The sequence below is a fragment of the Lissotriton vulgaris genome, chromosome 9, assembly GCF_964263255.1.
Source record: "Lissotriton vulgaris chromosome 9, aLisVul1.2, whole genome shotgun sequence".
Lineage (NCBI taxonomy): Eukaryota > Metazoa > Chordata > Amphibia > Caudata > Salamandridae > Lissotriton > Lissotriton vulgaris.
Genome location: NC_141697.1, coordinates 139,930,656 through 139,953,008, shown reverse-complemented (window position 1 = coordinate 139,953,008; position 22,353 = coordinate 139,930,656). Strand labels below are relative to the sequence as shown.

General features: G+C 44.9%; 1 protein-coding gene across 2 annotated transcripts in view; it reads right to left on the bottom strand.

Moving 5' to 3' along the window:
• TMEM87A (transmembrane protein 87A) overlaps positions 1-22,353 on the bottom strand; it is a 209,056-nt gene that overhangs the window by 36,797 nt on the left and 149,906 nt on the right. For both annotated transcript variants that reach the window (XM_086937214.1, XM_086937215.1), the window contains exons 16-17: positions 21,767-21,840; positions 12,967-13,028 (exon numbers count right to left, since the gene is read on the bottom strand). In XM_086937214.1, the coding sequence (XP_086793340.1) occupies positions 12,967-13,028; positions 21,767-21,840 (136 nt within the window). The remainder of the gene's footprint in view (positions 1-12,966; positions 13,029-21,766; positions 21,841-22,353) is intronic.

The following is a 22,353-nucleotide window of genomic DNA, read 5'->3' as shown; positions in this document are numbered from 1 at the left end:
ACCTGTGATACGTTTTTCTTGGGTACAAGAAAGTATTTGTAACTCTCCAGGAAACATTGTCCTGTTACCTAGTCAAATGTTCAACCATGTTCAATAGAGTGGGTCAAAACGGAGTGTGGGCAAAGTCTAAAACTTATGGCCATTGATTTGGGGTAAATCACATTAATTTGGGTCTTTTGCCATACCACTGGGTTAAGATCAGTCAGGACAGAGGTGAACTCCTTTCTGGTGAGCTATCTTTTTGCAAGAGGTTACGACAAAGTTGCATAATGGCTCCAATCCTATATTTATTTATTTTGAAAGTTTTATATAGCGCGAACATGACCACAGAGGGTATCGGATCGCTTTACAGATTACGTAAAAGGACGAGAACATGGAAATACATATAAATAATCATCAAATCGACAGGTACAAATATTTAGAATGTCCAACAGTCTCAAGAACATAACATCTAGGGAACAGAGCAGCGTCAAATAGTCCGAGAGTCAAGTGGGGAAGGAGGTCTGAGGCAGATATTTTGTCATCAAGAGATCTTTAACTTCTGATTTGAACAGGGCAGAGGAAGGGATCACCCTGACTTCGGGGGGAAGAGAGTTCCAGATCCTTGGCGCCATACCTGAAAATGATCGACTATAGGTCTTTTTTTCTTGAATTTTTGTGGTTTTAGTAAAAGGCTGCTGGCACTTCTAGAGGGTCTTGAACCACATGAGAGCTTCAATTTCGGAGCGAGGTACATCGGGGTCTTGAGGTGGATGGCTTTGTGAGTCATGCATGCAATTTTCAGCTGTATCCAAGCTTCAGAGGTGAGCCATTTCAGAGCTAGCAAGTCAGGAGAGATGTGGTTTAATTTTTTTGTGCCCGTAATGAGCCTGGCTGCTGCATTCAGGATCACCTTAAGGGGAGCTGTTATCACTCCGGGCACTGCCATAGTCCAGCTTTGCGATCACCAATGCTTGCACTGCAACCTTTAGGTCATGATCAGGGAGAAAAGGTTTGAGCTTCCTAAGGATGCGGAGTTGGAAGTTTGCTGCTTTGGTGAGCGAACTGATGTGTTTTTTGCATGTTCAAACTCTTGTCTAGTATGATAACAAGCGAGGATGCAGAGTCAACGAGGTGAGGGCTGCAGTTAAGAGCCGAAAGCTGATTTAACCATTGTTCAATGTCCGGTGATTGCTTATGGGGTGAGATAAGGAGGAATTCTGTTTTTAGAGCATTTAGTTTCAGGTGGTTAAGTGTCAGCCAGCTTTGCGTTCCCAGGATGCCTGAGTTAAGGGACTGGATGTCCTCAGGGGAGGCGATCTTCAGGTATAGTTGAGTATCATCCGCATACATGTGATAGTGAATGCTGGATGATTTGAGCAATTCTGTTAGAGGCTCCATGAACAGATTAAAGAGAATGGGAGAGAGTGCTGAACCTTGGGGAACCCCCAGCGGAACCGCTGCAGGATGGGACAGGAATTGGTTCACCTTGAAGTGTTGGGATCTATTCAGGAGGAATGAGGAGAATCAATTAAGGACAGGCCCTGACAAACCCATCCTGCATTCCAGGAAGTCAGAGTATCATGTTTGACAGTGTCAAATGCTGACGAAATGTCAAGAAGGATCAGTAGCCACGACTCATTGTGGTCCGACATTCTTAACGCGTCATCAACGATGTGCGTTAGGGCCAACTCTGTGCTATGGCCCGAGCGGAAACCAGATTGGCAATGGTCCAGGAGTTGGAAATGGTCGATGTGGTTGCAGAGTTGGGCAAGCACACATTTCTCCAAGAGCTTTGCTAAGGTGGGGATGTTGGAGATTGGGCAGAAGTTTTGAAGGTCCGAGGGATACGCAGTAGGTTTCTTTAAAATCGGAGTGACTTGACCCATTTTTAGGCAATCTGGAATAACACCTTGCCGCAGTAAAGCATTGACTATCGTAGTCGTAATGTTAGTAGGGAGGATCTAACATCCAGGAAAAGGTTCAATGGCAACGGGTCATTGTAGTGGTTGGAAGGTTTCAGTCGCCAGCGTTTTGCGTATAGTGCATTCATCCAAGGTTTGGAAGAGATTCCAGGAGGCGTTATTTTTGGGGAGGTGCGGTAACGCCGGGACCATGCACTCGCTACTAGGTGGGCATAGGGGGGTAGGTGGGCTGATCAACAGGTGTTTACAGGCCGATCGTAGTTCTGTTTCAATCTTGCTGGTCTTATCTATGAAGAAATTTGCGAATTCTTCACAACTGGGCAATGTTCCTAGACTCAGTGATTCAGAGTTCGGATAACTGTTGACTTGGGACTTGATGAGTTCTAACACATTTTTTGGGACTTTTTTTGCTTGGTCTAACTGAGTTCTGAAAAAGGTGGCCTTCGAGCATCTGATGGGTTAATTATAGGAGCTTCTCAGGGATCTCAGGTGGTGCAGATGCTCAAGATATGGATTGGACCACCACAACCTTTCAGCAAGTCTTAGGTTTCTCCTTTCTGAATTAAGACTATCGGTAAACCATGGTTTGGAGCGTTTGGAGGGGATTCTTTTGAGCTGTTGTGGGGCGACCGAGCCTAGGACATTCAGCATTGCGTGGTTATAATGGCCCGTAAGTTCGTGGACATCTGACATGTTTGGTGGAGAGGGCAGGATGTTATCACAGAGAGCAATATATAACATGTATCTGAAGGATGTCCCCGACAATCTTAAACAATCAAATTCTTTTCCACCAAAACTCATAGAGCTACTTGTGATTATTTATTTCTACTGGCTCAAATTCCGATTGAGCTTTGAAGGCTCTAGGAACAACTTGAAATATTACAATTGAACCAGTTGCCTGGCGATCAATATGGGAAAGCATTATGTAGTTTGGCAGGGGATTGGAAGTGATGCAGCTTAGACAGAGGTGGGCAAAGTTCAATGGAAAGGTAAGAAAAACCAGTGCCTACTACCAAACCCCGCTGCTCACAGCCAAAGGTTTTGCTTATGGTGAATTTCTTCCTGCGAGGCTGGGGTATTAGGTGTGGCTGAAGCAATCAGCCTCTGGACAGCAGAATGTGTAAGCAGAGGGGCTCAGGTGCGTGTGGTAGTCCTTACGATCAACCACCAACTTTGCAAGTCCTACAATGAAGGTGACTGTAGTATATTATAAAAAGCCCTGAAATTCCTAAAAAAATCAGCTTTAGGTTAGTTATGGTTCAACAAACACAACAAGCCCTGAAATTCACTAGATATAGTAACAAAAACACAACATAACTCATCCCTCGCTATGCTCAGCACACCAATTTGCTGATTTGCATGTGATAAAAGAATGCTACTCAGAAGGAAACAGCACGTGCATGAGTTATACTGTACACTACCATCACCCCTCTTTCCAGACACTCACAGAATTACTGGCCCATAACCATAGCATAGAACTGCAGAAAAGTCACCATGCATACAGATTTAGTCAACTCTTAAACTGAATTTGCAGTTAGAAACATCTTTAAATCCTTTACTGTCAATATGAATAAAAATAATTGTGGTGGATATCACATTATTTACATGTAAAGGACAGCATTCAAAATGGTTGATTTTCCACCATGTTCGATACTCTCAGGCCCAATTATCATCATACAAAGTAACATAAAACTGATGTACTAATTAAATGAAACTGCCAGCTCCCCCAAACTGCTGCAATTACACCCACAAATAGTCACCTCTGCCACCAACTTCTGGGGGTTTCTTAGGATGCCACCCATATCAATATCAGAAAGTGATATCAATGCACCAGAAGTGTAAAAAATAAAACTGAAATCCCTCGATAGCAGATTAAACATCAAAACTATATTTTGCATGTGAGCTTAATTTGATGGTATCATTATCACAATATGTATCTGTTTCCATATAAATCAGATGTTCCTTTTTACTTTTGCTGAATACGGAGAGTGTAAAATGCAACTTAAGAAAAAAGGTGGATTGTGGCCGGTGCCTCGAAAAAAGGCCATGTTATGTTATGTTATGTTAAAATGAATTTATCAAGTGCACGGACACCGGAGGTTTCATGGCGCTAATCGTATGAATGTTAATGCAAGAGACCAGATTAATAGAGTTGCCCGAAGAGCCATGTTTTCAAAGCCTTTCTAAATCCCAGTAAGTTGTCACAATTCCTGACAGAGTGGAAATTAGTTCCACAGCCTAGGCGCCAAACAGAAGAACCTACATCCACCATGCCTTTTTAGTTTGATAGTGGGAATAGTGAGAAGATGAAGGTGAGCAGATCGAAGGTTGCACAAGGGGGCATGTTTTGAAAACTATGCACCATGTTTTAAAAGCGGTGCGTTGAGCTATGGGCAGCCAATGTAGTTTAAACAGTAAGGGCCTGGCCGATTGCTATCTCTGCTGTTTGTAGATCAATCTCGCCACCTGACTCTGGATCATTTTGAGGCGGTTGAGCAGGTCCTGAGGTAGGCCAGATAAAAGGGAATTAGAAAAATCAAGGTCTGAGAGCACCAGGGCTATTACCACTTGAACCAGAGCTGGGTGGGACAGCAGGTGTGCGATTTTCCTTATTTTACACAACTGAAAAAGACTGGTGGAGACCACAGCACCCACGTGTCCTCTAAATCAGTGGTTCCCAAACTTTTGACTCCTGAGGACGCCCTTTGAGTCACCACTGGAAGCCGGGGACCCCCGAGCAATTCGTATGATTTAAATTTCAAACATTAAAACAGTAATTCGAAAAAAAATAAACACACGTGCACACAAAACAAATATTTAAATCACTAAGGATGCACAAGGCAGCACACATGGAAAACGCAAAACGAGTTGGATTGTGTATGTTCAGGAAGGTGATCCTTCCTGCACATAAACATTCTTTAAAAAAATTGCATTTTGTAACTTCTATGTGTGCTGCATTAAGCAGCACACATATAAGTGACACCTGAATTTCAAGTTTGTTTATGTGCAGAAAGGGGGGCCTTCCTGTACATAAACAATCTTCCCCTGCACTCAGACACCCTTGCACTATGGTGCAAGCGTACCTGCGTTACCGCTACACTGGCACCAGCACAGGAGGAAACGCAGTGCTGTAACATATTCTTGGAAATATGGTGTTGTTCTGCGTTTCTGAAGTGGCGGAGGCTAGCGTGTGGTTAAGCCAAGGAGGCTAACGACACGCCTCACCACTTCTGTTGCAAATATGTAACCCCCTTACTACTTTATATTGAAAGAATTTGCAAAAAAACAAAACAATTTAATAGGAAGGTTGGTGCTGCATCTCTGAGACTAACTTTTAAATGGTTGGTTTCATTTCACAGTACAAGGCTCCTGTTCCTGCCAGGGCCAGACTGGAACCCCAAAGCAGCCCTCACAAATGTTTTCAGACCAGTCCCCATACGGTGCACTACAAGTGCAGTGAGTGAGCCGGACTACTAGAAAGGGGCTTTGGGAGGGTCTCCCCCTAAGAAATTTAGGAAACAATGGTGCAGTCTACAACACATTTATCATTATATAATGAGTTGTATTAGCTTTTAACGAATAGTAAATGAAGTCCTTGCTGTGCAGCAGGATACAACAATCTTTGTTGGGGTTCTTTAATGGTTCCCTTATTATCACCCTCCAACAGCGCCTCTCATCTCTCCATAGCCCCAGTTGTCACATGTATTTTATTTGTTTTATATGTATATGTATATGTATAGGCATTTATATAGCGCACTACTTACCAGTAGGGTCCCAAGGCTCTTCGACCGCTGCGAAACCCTTCCTGGCTTCCCTGAGAGATGGTCCCTTAATGGGTATCTCCAGGGTGAGACCAGGCATCCCCGGCGGTCTGGTGGGGCCGTTAGTGAAGATGAGGCAAGCTAATGCCCAGAGTTGCCGAGTGTGATCGCTGATCAGAGTGGGCACCGAGGCGAGAGAATTATCGAGTCCGCTGACCCTGGTCCAGAAACCTGCCGCGCCAGGAATCGAACCCTGGTCCCGGGCCGTCCTCTGCTCTCGGGTCTGCCGCCTCTAACCAGTGAGCCACACTACTTCACTAAGAATATTATTATAGATTATAGAATCTCACGTACCAATTGTAGGATGTCAGAGCACTTTACATCACACACATATAGAGACAATGCATCATACATGTAAATCAGAGTAAACAAAATGTTACATAAAGCAAAGGGGACTACAAGGTGTAGGACTCACATGTTATTCATACAGGTAGGCATTTTTAAAGAGTGCTTGGTCTGGAGAAGCACAAACTTGGGGTTCAGAAAATAACACATTGGTTATCATTGACTTTAATAATAACAATGTATTTCCACGCAAATCAACCTTTATAGCAGCATCAGGGTAATGAAAGCCTGGGAAAAACATAAGATACTAACTGGTACCATGCAGGTGCAAGCAGCTCTTTGATGAAAGTTTACAGGTCACGGTGCTAGATTACGGTTGTTGCTTATGAACTGCACAGTAACAAAAGAATCTCTGTGACAAAAGCAGTAACCCACTCACCTATGCACATAAAATACTGGCACATTAATTGTATTGTCTTGACACATTTATTGTTGCTTGAAAACCGCTAATTATAGAAGGAACTTTGCAGTGCTTTTAAAGCTGTTGCCTGCGGACCCCCTGGGAATGTGTCACAGACCCCTGGGGGTCCGCGGACCACAGTTTGGGAAACACTGCTCTAAATGATAGATCGGAGTCTATAATCGCCCGAGACTTTTTACTGATAGGGAGGGGACTGGAGGTGGGCCTAATTCGGCTGGCCAGAAATGAGATCCCCAGCAAGTAGAGCTCTTCCCAGGCAACACCAATTCTGTCTTGCCTGGGTTGAGCTTCAGTTGATTCAGATCCATCCAGCGCTGGTTATGAAGCATTGTGGATTGGAATTCGGCGGCAGCTTTAGGAGACTCCAGAGAAAAAACAAGCTGAAGATTGTCAGCATAATTGAAAACAGTGGTTCTCATGGCTTTACGTGAATGAATCAGAGCCCTAATATATAGATTGAACAATAGTGGGGAAAGGGACGAGCCCTGTGGAACCCCACAGGAAGTGGACAGCTTAGGAGCAGTCTAGTTCCCAAGACGCACTGCTTGGGTTCTGTCAGTAAGAAAGGACTTTATCCACTTAAAAGCGGTGCCCCGGATACCAGCTTGTTCCACACTGTTCAGCAAGATGTTATGGTCGACCGTGTCGAACGCCGCCGACAAATCCAGAAGCACAAGTGCCTGCGGTGTCCCCATGTCAGCATTGGCCCTCAAGGTATCCATCACCGCCAGAATAACTGACTCCCTAGAGTGAGCAGGCCGGAATCCGGCTTGGTTAGGCTCAAGGTAATCGTTTTTTTCAATGAAATTGGAGAGGCACCTCGCCACATGGGCTTCCAGGATTTTAGCAAAGATGGGGAGGAGGGAAATGGGGCGGTAATTTGATGAATTTGCAGGAACTGCCCCTGGTTTCTTAAGAAGAGGGACTAAGAGGAGGAGCCAAGCAGGCATCCGAAATGGCCGCATAGTCGCTCGGCTCCGTGAGCCCTTTCGCCCCACACATACATCCTGGCACTTATCCTGAGCCACGAAGGCGTACTTCAATAGGAGAAGGAGAACGATCACTTACCGTCTGCTCCTGAGGCTCCTACGTGCGGCAGACCCTGAGAACTGTCCAGATTGCTCTGCGGCCCCCGTGGTGATGAGACCGGGGCGTTAACTTAGACGTGCAGCCGGCCGCGACTGCAACAACAACGGCCGCTGGTGGCGGTGAGGAGTCGGTCGGAGGGTGCCGTTGATTTGAAGGGCCGCCGATGGCAGTGACGGCCCGGTCCACTTGGCGGTGAGCCTTGAGGGGCTGCATGGCGAAGCAGGGTCGGAGGGGGTGCATGACTCCTGGCCCCCTCCCCAATCTCTCTGGCCGGGCAATACCAAGGATTGCCCCCGAAATAGGCGGGTGGCTCCCGGGGAGGGGCAGGGATTTTGTTTAGCCTTTTGGTGACTCTCCCCCGGGGAGCCCGCCTCACAGTTTTGAGTCCCGGTTGTGCATCCCGTAGCGCCCTGAATTGGGGCCTGGTCCCTGAGCGAGGTGAAGAGGGACGAGGCCGAACTGACTAAGATGGCGGCTGGCGCCCTCCTCTACGGACCATGTCCAGGTCGGACGGCTGTCACACGGATGGGGTCGGGATGCTGGCAGCGTACACAAGAGCCCACATCCAAGGACGTATTGGCTACCCTAACGATTTTGCACAAGACCCTGATCTGTAATGCTCGGGACCTGGGTAGAAGAATGGCCTCCATTGCGGTCTCGCCGTCCCTAGCGGCCACAGTTCGATCCCAAGGGAGTGCCGACGAGCCCGCAACTATGTCCACAGGGAGAGTCCCAGCTCCGCCTAGGTACCGGGAGCCGCCGAAGGACCCGGTTCCTGTGACCGCTCTGGCCGACATGGTTGTACACGCGAGTGTCTCTTTGGGGCACATGTTCAATTGGCGGCTGGGGAAACAACACCGTTTTCCTTATTGGGCTGTCCCGGCGATGTTGTGGTGCTTGCCGGACTGTGTGACTCTCCTTTCTTGGATGGTACTACTGTGTATGGACTTTGGGAAGCACCCGGGGTCAACATCGACATTACCGGATCTCCGCTGTATATACTCGGATGGGTTTGGGTTGTTGTACTTTTCTGTGGCTACGCTCCGGCCTGACCCGCCCGGGTCGTTTGGACCCCCCAGGCTGCTCTGTAAACCGATTGACAAGTGGACTTCTGGCGGGACCATTGCCAGACAAGGCCAGGGATGATATGGTTCAGCGTCTATTGGCCTTATTGTTGACTGATGGTGCATTGGGTATGTTTGACCGGGATTACATTGCTGTTGTGGCCGGGGCTTGATGTTCTCCTTTGATATTCTACTTTGCTTCTGGGATTTTCCTGGGTGTAGGGGTGAAGGGCGGGGTCGGGCGGCGAGACCGAGGGCCCTCCTCCGCTTATATTTTTTCTCTTTCTCTCTCTCTTTCTATATTTCGGGTCTCCATTAGGGCGACAGGTACGCTGCTGGGGGGGGGGTAGGCCATGGCCTTCTGCGGGAGTGCAGGGTGGGGGGTTAGGGGGGATGGTGTTTATTCGGTATTTTTTTCTATGGCCCTTTAGTCTTTTTTCCCTTTTAAGTGTCGTCGTCATTCATGATCCCTGCAGTATGTTTAGTTTTGAGGGGTGGGGTTTAGACTTGTTACGTACCGGGTTTGTGCCTGCATTTCTCCTGATTTGTGTATCTTACCCCCGATACTTCATTCGTATTTGTACTATTTCTGGATATCCTGATTTGCGCGCAGTATTCTAGGACCATGTATGACTGTACGGCACCCTTTTTTTAGTTCCCTATTTGAAAATGAACCTTTCAAATCCTGATTTCAAGACTGTACATCTGATCACAAGGTATGTCCTGGTATTTTTATGACCCCGGCTTTCGAACTGCTATAACTTTCCATATTGCTTGCTGTACTCCTGCTCTGATTAGCCGCCGGCCGGAATGGTTGTAGGCCCATACTTGTAAATGCTTGTAATACTAATAAAGGTTCCAAAAAAAAAAAAAAAGAAGAGGGACTAATGTAGCGCTTTTGAAGGCTCTAGGTACTGCTCCCTTACTGAGGGATTCATTAAGGAAAGGAAGAATACTGTGAGGTAAGGCGGAAAAAGTATCCCTCAAAACAAAGGGAGGACAGCAGTCCTTGGGAGAGCCCGACTTGACTCGGGACATTAACTCAGATAAGATGTTAAGACATATAGCTGTAAATTGATTCATAGTAGAAGAGTTGTTAGAATTGTCATCTAGAGACTTCACATGAACGGTGATGGGGATACTGGCCCTTATGATTTCAATTTTTTCCATAAAGAAATTGTTCAATGAATTGCACAGCTTCTAGGTGGTGGCCTGACAGGGAGAGATTCTGTAATCGCTACTGAGGTCATTTACAATCCTAAAAATTTCTCTAGATTTATTGGGGGCAGTAAGGATCTTTGTGGAAAAATACGAGGCCTTAGCGGTCAATAAGGCTTTCTTATAGTCCCTACGAGCTGACAGATAGAGCTGTCTATCTTCGCTGGCGTAACAATGCCTCCATTTCCTCTCTAACAGACGAAGCAATCGTTTTTGAGTTTTCAGTTCCCTGGTGAACCATTTGTGAGCTTCCGAGTGTCTGGCCGTGAAAATTTAATGAGCGAGCATGAGTATTGCTGGCCGCCAATAGCCAGTCAGTGATATCTTTCTCCATAGAGTCAACATTAGAGTTGGAGTTGACAGTGGGGAGGGAGCTACCTAGTGTGTTTATAAATTCCTGGGTGTCAAGTGTTCTCCACTTTCTGGTCAGGCCTCCCTCCACCTTTGGAGTCTTTCCCCTGCCATTAAAGGTGGCTATTAATTCAATCAGATGGTGGTCAGACCATATACAGGGAGAGATAAGAGATAGCGAGAGTTCTATATTGTGAGACCAAATTTGGTCCAGGATATGGCCCTTAATGCGAGTAGGGGCAGTGAGATGTTGGACCAAATTGATGTTAGAAAGTAGTTCAGCGAGTTCAGTCGACTGAGACCCCCCCCCACATACATCATTGAACCAATAATTCAGGTCCCAGATAAGTAGGACTCTGGCATGGTTCATGGTAAGGTTCGCTATCTGTTCACTAAGGGAGAGGGGGAAGGAAGGCATGGACTGAGGAGGGCGTTAAATGAGCACCAGACCCAAAGATCCCGAGCTAGTATCGAGATTAATAACGATGTTCTCCACTTCTGGCAGAACCAGGGAGGTCATAGTGAACTTATGGCTTTTATGTATAATAGCAGTAACTCCCCCTCCCGTCTTCCCTGCAGGCCGGTTTGCTGATAAGATGTAATAGTCAGAGGGAAGTGCTGCTAAGATATCTGGCGTAGAGTCAAGCGTGAGTCAAGTCTCAGAGAGCAGGAGAACATCTGGTTTGTCAGATAGTAACAACATGAATATGTCCAATAGGTGCTTCACCAAAGAACGGGTGTTAAGGTACAAGACCCGGAGAGAGGTCGAGTTGTCTGTAGTTAGGTAATCAGTGGGGGAGACAGAGGGCGTCACGGATGAGGGGATGAGATGGCCCTCTTGTTCATGGAGAATACCATGAGCTTTGATGCGATCAAGAACTCCATCTAAGGAACTATAAACTTGGAGCCGCAATGAAACAGAGGCAGGTTGGAAAGGCACAGAAAGACATGAGAGAGGATGAAAAGTGCATTGACAGGGGTGGGCTGGAGAGCCCTGCACACACTGAACATTTTTAATCTATACGCCCAAAAGTTGTTTTAATCCACCAAACTGCGCCCTAACAGCTATTCACTGTTGGATTTCTACAAGAGATTAGGCTTACCCAGCAGCGACAGGCAACTGAAACAACAGATCATTACAAAGACCACTTTGCAATTCATGTCCCTGATATTCTGCATATCATAATATTACTTTCAGAATTCACAAAGCAAACGAAAAACTAAGGTTCCTGTATTTATTTGCACACTAAAAGCAAACATTTGTAACCAACATAATGTTCTATGGCATAGTGTACTCCATAGCTCTCTATTGAAACACGCAGCCAAGATAAGTTTCAAGCTGAAAACTAACACCCCAAGGAGATGCCTCCAGTTACATTCTCTGCACCCTTCAACAGATGTGGCCAAAGCAGTGGAACTGTTACTGAGAGGCACTCTTACTGCATTTTACACCTACGTCAACTGGACTAACAATTAGGCCATCCAATCAACCTACCCAACTCTGTTTTGTTTGATTATCTTCAGGTTGTCCTGGTAAATCAGTCCTGAAGTTGCAAAGGCAACTTAACAGGATATCTGGATGGTCGGATAGAAGCTGCTTTTCGGATCATTTGAGTTAGAATTGGGGTCAGCACTGGGGTGGTGGAGCAGAAGTGGATGCAGAGGTCAGGGGCATCAGGATGTTTGAATTTTAGCTATGATAACAAGACTGTAGCAGTGACAAGAGGGCAGGATGTGGGGTAGCCATACTGGAAAGGTGTCATTCAGATCGAGGCTGCAGAAAAAATATAGATTTGATTTTAATTTATAAAGCGTGAAAATAATTGGTAGGTATCAAGGCGCTGCAGTCACAGCAGTCCGCTTCAGTCTAGAGGCAGATCAAACAGGTATGATGCTAAAAAGGGCCTGGCTATATAGTGTAAAGCCAGGTCTTTAAAGCCTTTCTGAAAGGCAGGTGCCTGTTAACTGAAGTTACAGATGGACGAGTGAGTTCCAAAGTCTAGCTGCAGTGACTGAAAGGATGAGATAGGCCACAATTCACAGGGATCAGCGGGTTAATGAAGATGAGAAGTTGGTCTTTGTGTGTTGCTCCATCATATAATCTGTTTGGTGTATCATGTTTGGCAGTGAAATAAAACAAAATTGTAAATTGAAACTTGTATAGCGCACTACTCACCCGCAAGGGTCTCAAGGCGCTTATACGAATACCGCTGTGGAACCCATCCTGGCTTTCCTTGTGAGGCGTCCACTCCTGGGCACCCCCAAGGTGGAGGCCAGGCATCCTTAGCGTTGTGGGGGCCGTTGTGGAGATTAAGCAAGCTATTGCCCAGAGTTGCAGAGTGGGACTCCATGATTGGAATAGGCACCGAGGCGAGAATTATCAGGTCTATGGAATTTTGAGCCCAAGAACTGCCGAGGCGGGGAATTGAACCCTGGTCCCGGGCTAGACCTCTGCATCAGGGTCTGCCGCTCTAACCATTGAGCCACACTTCTCCACAAGCCACACTTCTCCACAAGCCACACTTCTCCACAGTGCTGTTAGTGCAAGAGTGATGAGCCTGTGCTGAAGGTCACTCAATTAATTATGATTCTCCCAGGCAAACTTGCAATGACATTCTGCATTAAACAATAGCATTATACACATCCATTTGCTTTGAGATAATTCATAACACACTGAACACCCAACACTACAGGTCTTTGGGAGGAGAAAAGCGAGGGTGTATGAAGCTATTTAGTTAGAACAGCATACTCACAGTTTTGTTGGGCTTCACATTCCCATTTGTTTCTTGTTTTGAATTTCGCATTTTCATTCCCACTACACAAAAAGAGAGAAGACCGTCACTGCAGCAGCTTCTACGTCCGCACTCGTTAAAATAAAAATGTAGTACGGTTACTAAGTACGCACCAACATCAAGGCAACATACTACCCAAAAGCTACCACTTTTACCTTTTAGTTAAGGAGCATATTTTAAACATCTAGAAATATGGCTGTGAATCCCATAAATATGTGGGGTGTATTCAGAAAATGACTAAATACTAACTAAATAAAGCAAGTCAACCATTGAAAACTCCATCCTTTGTGGACCCCTCCCTCCTCTCCGAGTGGGCTTGTCACTTTGTGAGAGCTCCACCTTGTGCAGCATGAACAGACAAGACAAACTTTGGCACAGGAAGTGAGGAACTGATGTCAGCAGCACAGTCTTCTGGCGGCGGTGAGAAAAGAGGCATGCCACCAAGAGACGGAATGCAAGAGTGGGAACATGTATGATATTTAGGTGACCAACCACCATGGGCAGGGGGCTCAACTGTTCACTCCCAGCTCCTAGTCTTTTTACCTAAACTGGGAGTACTTCTGGTGTAGGATTTCACCATAGGACTTGTTCCATAATATCCTCTTTGCAGTGAGGCAGATTTGCTGTGTCTCCTCCCATAATTGCCTTTTGGGCAGGCCCCTTGTTTTTAAAGGAAGGCTGGGGAGTGCGCTCTGTGTGACTCTGCCAGTTTCCTGATATATGGGCGCTCCCAGTGCTGTAGTGTAGTTACTATATTCCCAATAGGCCCTGCGCATTGGAATAATGTATCCTATAGTTGTGACGTAGGACTTAGGTCGACTATGTCTCTATTGATATAGTAAACTTAATTGTGAGTGCCAGCTAGCTCAGAGGTCACTAGAAAACTCTCTTGAATGAACAAGAAGGGATTAGTTTCTGACCACCGCATAAACAGGACAACTTTGTTTCCCCAAGATAAAACTGATCTTCAGTCATGAAAACAATAGATAGATATTTTACTCAGTCAATCGTGCATGCTTCGTTTCATCAGAGGTGCACAGAAATAGAGAGTCAGGCGTTTTCAATAAAAGTATTTATTGAACAGTCTTCTTTCTCATGCAGAAGAAATGAACTGCTACAATCGTAATACTGGCTGTAAAGTATAATGCGTACAGTAAGAAGAGTATTTAAAAAAAATACTGTAAAAGCATGGTATGGTTTCTAAGCCATAAATTACATACATGAATAAATAAAGACTAAAAGTACTCAACTGGTGCTTCTAAAATACACCTACCCCGATGTATCTAACTTAAGTCTAGTACGAGGGAAGACGTAAGTGTGGTGTAGCATAAGTTTAGTATTCTTTTGCCAAGAATCTACCCAAGATTTCTCTTAGGGTCTAATCAGCTCCTTGGTTTAGAATGAAGGATGTCTGGTATCTCTCTGTCTCAGGACTCGATTTCCCAACACCCCGAAAGGGGAGCCTGGAAACACTGGCGCTGGATTTCTCGGCAAGAGAAAGGACAACGTCTCTCTCAGTGCGTCTGCTGGAGGGCCGGCTTCCTTCTGCACTTGCTGTAGCAAACTGCTCCAAACCACTGTGTGTTTGCTATGGCAAGTGTGGGCATATTTATACCTTGAAGGTGCCGAGTTTGACATAAAGTTGGACATAATAACGTCATCAAAGAGTCAGGGTGCCAGTTGTAGGTAATTCCTATTTACCGACTCTTAAATACCGAATTTTACTGATTCGGTATTTAAGAGTCGGTAAATAGGAAGGGGGGAGATGACGGTAATTCAAATTTTAGAATTACCGAGTCGGTATGAAGCCCATAGGAATCAATGGGCAATACAGATTCGGTATTTACCGAATCGGTAAATACCGAATCCTGCAAGGGTGCAGGGGGTGTCACTTTGACACCGTCTAGCACCCCAATTCCGGGCTTGTGTGCCATGTGGCACACATACATGCCCTAAGGGCATGTCTGTGTGTCACATGGCACAGGTGTACATGCACAGATGTGCATGTACACCTGAATTCGGTATTTTACCACCCAATTGGATTGGGTGGTAAAATACAGAATCCTGAAGGCCTGTAGCACTGTGAACAGTGCTACCTACATCTGGGTTTTACCGAATCGGTAAAATTATCGATTCGGTATTTTACAGAATCGGTAAATTTACCAATTCTGTAAAATTAAGGGCCCTACATCTCGAAATCCAATTACCGGTCGGTAACGGCCGAATTGGCGACCTACATCTGGCCCTCAGTTCTTTGAAAACTCCATGAGTTCTTGGAGAATCAATATTCAAGCAGGGGGAAGTCCCTAAATGCTGAAGCCGATTTTTCCAAGAAATCGTTGTCGCTTTTCGGAACTAGTGGAAGTAGCCATGCCGTATTTGGACTGCATGGGCCATGTCTAAATATGGTTATGATTTCTATGCCTATATAAGGACAAGGTGATTTATACCTATATAAGGGCATGAATCGGGAAATTTACACTAGGGCCCTAAAACGCTATACAACAGTGCAGGATTAAATTGAAGGAGTTTAAGCCACATAACTTCCCTCTTCCTGCTCCTACCTCTGCTCCCTCCTCAAATTCCACTTTGCGTTTGGGTGAAGCTCAGCCAGCCAAGTTTGAATTTCAAAGAGGGCATCTAGAAAGCCATATAAATAATATAAATTGTGGTTTTAGGTATTTATGATTGAGGGGGGTGGGGGGGAGGGTTAGTTGTTTGGCAAGCAAGGGCATAGGTCGCATTATGTAGCTGCTCTCCAGGGAGAACACTGCTATGCAATTTACGCAAAAATAAAAAGTGGCATTGGCAAGGCACCAATAATGATGCCTGATCCAGTTGTGGAACCCAATACATTCAAGCGATAGATGGTGCGATTAGCCTCGACACCTCTGGGCCGCACTGGCTCCTGACACAAACAAGATGACGATCGGGGGAGCCCGAGTGGCCAAGTGGGCTGCAACAGTGAAACAATGAAAACCCAGAGACAGCAAGGACTTGGACTGCTGACGGCTGTCGAAGGAGCAGAGATTCAGGACCCTGGCTCCTGCTGGGATCCGCTCCAATGCATACGATGACAGGCGGCTTGATGTTGACCGTGGCCCTCTAAGGACCAGTGATCTGAGCCAGCCAGCATGAAAAAGAGGTACTTGGTTATAACATGAAAAGGAATAGGCCAGAGCACAACTAAAAAATGTATAGAAACCCCGACTCGAAGACAACAGAATTTAAGTGGGTGCAGGCTATGACCCTGACATATGCTATGAATGAGACATCTATGTCTATATCTTTTCCCTGCCCCACAGCACATCCTACTACAAGGAACAGATAAGAACCTGATGATATGTGCACTATAAAAAGAGCTGGTAAGTGAACACGGGTCTAAATGTATGCTCCAGTTAGAGCGTGGAGTCCTATCAAGTACCACCCATCTGGTATTAGACCAACGCATTTTATTGTTGTGCTTAGCATCACTGCACTAAAATACCCGGTCATTCATTACATGCAAAGCGCCTCAGCTTAAAAGCCATTAACGCTGCCCATAAAATATATGCTAAGCTAAAACAGGAGCGGTGGCAGAGCGCAGTGGTGTGCGCACCCTGCCCGCAGGCTTGGGGGTTGGCTGGCTGTGCTAGTAGCAGTCGGCTGCTACAATGTATAAATATTGGAGATTCCCGCCACGTCGCAGCTCTGAGTGATAGCATGGCGAGGTAGTGCCCAATGGCTACTACCGAGACATCAGCAGACTCAGGTTCATACAGTCAGAGACTTTAGGCGCTGTGGGGACATCGGGACCTGCTAGTACTGCCACCGACTGCTGCAGTTTGTGGGAGGCTGGCTAGGTGGTTTTGGCAAATTATGGCAGAGCTGCCTGCTGCTCGCACCGCTGCGTGGCTGAAATGTAAAATCATAAAGATGATCATCACCCCACTACGAATTGCAGAGGGAGTGACGTTGCAGCGGCCAGAATTGGACTCTGAGGAGGCGGGCAGCCTAGCCCTCCCGCCACCGTGGTAAACCCATTGCCATGGCTCGCACACTCGCAAGTTAGTGAGACAGACAGTGCTGCCAGCCGAGTGTGCTAAATAAAATTACAATTTGCTTTTTTAGCCTAAGCGGCAGCACACTATTATGGCGGTCATTTTACTGCAGAAGTTATGTGCTGGGCATGGCTGCAGGCTCAAAGCTGGCGGCCATGCGAGCGGTGACTAAGTGCGAACCTCACAGAGCCTGAGGCGGCCTTGCCCAAAATGGGGGGGGGGGGGGGGGGTGCTGCTGCAGTCTGCCACCATTAGTTTTCACTTCACCCTCAGCCCCAACAGCTCCGACTGTCCTTTATTATGGCGATGATCGGCAAATAAATCTGGGGCTCGCAAGAGGCTGGTGGGTGTCTCCTGGAGGTGGGGTCTATACATGTTTGTGAGGCAGAAGGAAGCAGGACGAATACAAGTGGGAAATGAATGCTAATTAATCTGAATTTGAAGCGCATCAAAAAATACACTAATCTTTGTAGCACGTGGATGAGAAATGGAGCAGGACATTTATTCTGCATATGAACTAATGCATGCTGAGATCCTCAAGTTGAACAGCCCACTCCATGAAGTGCTTCAAATTAACTGTGTTAGTGTTGAGAGAGACTGGTTATTGAAATTATAAATATATGCCTATATGACCCTACTCTGCGCCTCAGTCTGCATTTCTGGTGCTTTGCAGCAGTTTTAACATCTTCTTGGAGTTTCTTGTCGCTCAAATGGGTATAATTACTGATATTGAATATGTTTCCCTCGTCTTCATTGCTAGATTTTGCTCACAAGAAAGCATTTCTCTTAGTTGTTGAAATGTCACTCCTAATTACACAAACATTATTAAAATGTCACGCATAACAACATTGTTAAAAGGCTAAATGGGCTATACAGAGCTATACTAGAACTGAGGAATCTCGATTTTATGGCTGTTGTACTCTGCCTTTATACTGAATGTGTCGCATAGGAGACTGGCAGAGTCCTGGTCAGTTACCTGCTGCCTAACCTTTGTTGGATTTATATGCGGCACATCGATGCCTGACAACTATCCATTGAAAAACATGGACACAAACGCATGTGGGACACACAGAGTAGGATGGGCAGCTTCTACAGGCAATACCGGATATCAAAAGGGCCCTAGAAATGAAAACTGACACACTTGCTATTCACGTTAGACTAGTGAGTTATCTAAGAGAGATGCAGAGACAGAGTCCACGTTGATATCTATAAGGCAATCGGTTATGGAACTACAGAATCTACAAGGGATGAAGATGACGAAATGCAGTAATTATATATGTGTAACTGAAATGCAAGAAAAGACTGAGGGAGAGAGCCTTTCCTATTTATTGAAGAATATTTAATGAAAAATCTATGTAGGGAACCCCTCTAAGGTTTTATTGCTGAAAGAGTACATGGGGTCCCGAGGAGACTATTGCCTCCAGGAGCTTCACACAGGCCAATACTAAGCAGACTACTAATAGCAAAAATATTCCCTGGCACAAGAGCCCAGTGCCCCTAATGACAGACACTCCAGGCTGACATTTTTCATATGGTGTGGGACTGAAGCATGATACAGTAGAATTGAAGGGATGTTCTAATACGGATTTCAGAAACTACATGTAGAAGACTAAAGGAGTCCCCTTTGTTGTGCTTGGGTAGGTGCACAGAACCAAGGGCTTGAAACAGTGATGATAATAGCCAAGAGAAACATTGCAGTGCACTGGAAGGCAAATATACCCCACACCTCCCCACACTGAAAAGCAGACGATTTGAACTGGGTGAGTGCAGGATGGCAGCCATGAGGGCACAGCAGAAAAGAACTGGCAAAGGCACCTCGCATAATGAAAGGGATACATGGCTGGTTGAGTTAAGTGCCAAATCAAACATTGTAAAATGGTATGTCTTTCTTACAGACATGACGTTAGTTCCAAAAAAGAGACGGTGTGTAATTTTCTAATATACAAGCGGAGTTGTGCTTTCTCCATGTAATGCATGCTATTGAGCTCCATAATATAGTCAAATGTAGAATCAGGGGTTGATAACAAGTCATTCCCTTTATTTAAAAACAAAAAAAGATATAAAGGATGAATATTTGTGTATGGTCAAGTACTGGGTTATGAACTGATGTTAATATGTTACTGGTGTATTAATTGTAATACATGCTATATAAAAAGGGGCTCCACTCCGATACTGGATGTACCTACCATAATATTTTGTTCTAGGTGATACACGAAAGTAAAGCTTAAAAACCTAATTAGGAGTTGTTTAAAAAAATGACTGGGTTTGCAGTGGATATATAGGCAAGGACAAATGTTGAGAGCAAACATAGCACAAAGTGTACCTCAATCCCCTAGCAATCTGATATGAACGCCTGATAAAAGCAACAGCTATTCACAGGCAAAGTCTGACAGACCAGGAATGTATGGAGTTGGGTGGTTACCAGGCAAATAAAATGGGATACATTTGCTTTGAAAGTAGAGAGAACCTGCATTAATTATGTCAATTCTGCCACACCTACACTCACTGACAGCTTTGACATCTAAGGAGGTTATTCCCATTTATTACCCGGAGGCATTTTCGGTGATGTTCAGACAAATTCCGGTGAGCTCAAAGAAACCAATCCAACAGGCCCAACACTCATAACTCGTACGATGAGGAATACAGTGGAGAAAACAGTGGCAACTACCTTCCACTAAGGGTAAAAAGTGTGTTGATGGAATTATTTTTGCCAAACTGGTGTTACTGCCGGCCATTTTGTTTGGTTCTCCCTGGACCTAGTTTCCAGAAGGACAACCACATTAACTGCACGAATTGGAGAGTCTATGGTTTGTAGACAAGGTGTGCTGTGGCTATTTGCCTATTTTTCTTCTGTGGTCGGCAGAAGGATATGTCTCAGATTTTCTTTCTAATTTGTTTTTACATACCGCAGAACAGAAACAATTAGTTAAAAAAATGGTAAGGTTCTTGGCCTTGGCATGACCATCATAAAACTTTTCAGCTATGATACTGACCCATGGCAGGTTCCATCTGCCATCATGGCTCAGCACAAGTTACTCAGATTTTTAAAAGAGGAGATCCTATGTATCCAAGAATTATCTCTACTTGAGTAAGTGGTCAAAATCTTCAGACAAGTGTTGGCCAACAGAGTTCAGACACATAATGGTCAAAATGTATGCCCTGTAAGTTGTCAGGCAGGCTCCAAGCAAGGAATTAGAACAATTGAACATGTTATGTACCTCGCCATTTTTATTATAAAATAGGTTAACCTCTAGAAGGGGAGGCTCTTTTTAGTCTTCCTGGATGGGAAAACAGCACTGCAGAAGAAGGAATGACGTCTGTTGAGGGAGGCCCTTCCAAGCAGACAAATTTGAGGCTATTTTCCCTTTATATTCTGAAAAATATGCCGATAGGCAGAGGGGAAATGATAGATAAACAATTGATAGCTTTACAGGGATGCTTGGGTGCTCACATTTTCTTTAATACTCAAATTAGCAACCAAGAGCTACACTTCAGATTCATGCATGCAGAGTGCTTGATAAATACAGTAATCTCAGTGCCTTGCCTGATTTATAGAGATGGGATGATTCTCATGACAGGGACAATGCTGAAATCTTTTAACAGTTTACTGTGAGTGGAAAAAGCTGTGGAAACTAAGACAAATATAAAGTCATGATCGCTGGCTAACCTTGCATCCCCAGTAGGCTTTTTGCCCTACCTAGACACTAAAAACAACTAATATTCTGTCCATTCCAGCTCATGTTGGGAGGGGGGTCACTCCTGATCATCTCAAATTTGTTAGGCCAAATCTCAAGCCTATGGATTATAAATGAACTGGCTTACCCTCAAAATAACTTCTTGAGGAAAAACAATGTATATTGCCCAAATCCACTCCTTTCAGACTGTTTATATAGGATCTAGTGATTAACTGTTGTGTTAAGCAGGTAGACGTATGCCTGGTTTGTACGGGCTCTAGCTCAGGACTAGCAGTGGAGCAGTTATATTCTAGAAAAGCCTGGAAAGTTGCTCTGGACTGGCAGTGTATGAAGCATGCTTTTGAAGTTTGTATGGAATTGTGTGCGGGCTGCTGACCCTGATAATATAACCGTGAAAAGCATTCACTAGGAAACTGAAATATCCCACACGTGATATGGAGCGTGGTTCCGCATATATGCTGCACAAGGTGTTGTCAGCTCAGCAGAGTTATCTAGATCGAATGGACCCGTCTGGTATGCTGCTTTGTTTGCACCTCCTCATGATGCTGGATAATTCCCCGGACTCACTTCACGGCAGGATGAAAGATGGCATGTAAAGGGGGTATGAAACTATAAATAAATAATAAAAATATACAGTGAGGGGGTGGAGGAACACTCATCCAAAAACTAGCGGATATAGGGGTGGTAATCATAAAAAATGACATGGAAATGGGAGCAGACACAGACATTGCCCCACTCAATGGTGATACAGCCTTCCCGGAAGGCAAAAGGTTTCAGAGAAGAACAGCTTAAAATACCCATAAAAAAACAGGTGCAGGAAATGGATAAAACAGTGAAGCAAAGGAGACTTGCTGATGGAAAGGGCGAGATATCCTGAGCACTTACCTGTTCCATAAAAAGCACAGCCATTTAAGGCCCATTTTCAGGAATAGCATTAACAAAGTATTGTTATGGAATTGCACTACACAGCAACTAGAAGTTCTACACATGGATGAGCACTCTACAGATGTCTTTAAAGTAGTTTACCAAAGCTGTCGTTCAGCATGGGCTCCTTCTGCTCTTCGTCTTCCTCATCTTCATTCAGTGGCGAAAAGGCAAACCTTTTTACAGTGAAAAGAACAAAGAAAATTTGTACATAAGTATTGTTTTGAAGATACCTCTAATTGCTTGTTGAGGTGATGTGATGTGATGTGGGAGTGCTTGGCGTTTGTTAACTTTGACATTGTATTGTGTCGGATTGATCTTTCTTGAGTGTCTGGGTTGATGGCTTGCAAACAGCAGTAAAACAAATGCTACAAGGGAATGGGGAAGGATTCCAACATCTTCCTACCAGTGACGAGGAACCCCACATACAGGAGGAACCTTTCAATTGCTTCAAAAAGAGTGGAGATTGCTCTTACAGTTTAGCGGTACATTAATGTGCTGCCACTCGTGTAGACGCAGAGAGAGAAAGAATAAGAGAGTTACTTGTCATATATGAAAATATTGAATTGAAATTGAATCTAATATTTATCCGAGGAATAACAAAATTAAACAAAAGAATTTTAGTTAACACGAGAATCATAAAATTCCTATTTAAATTGTATTCAGGTTGGGTGGCCCTGGTAGAATCT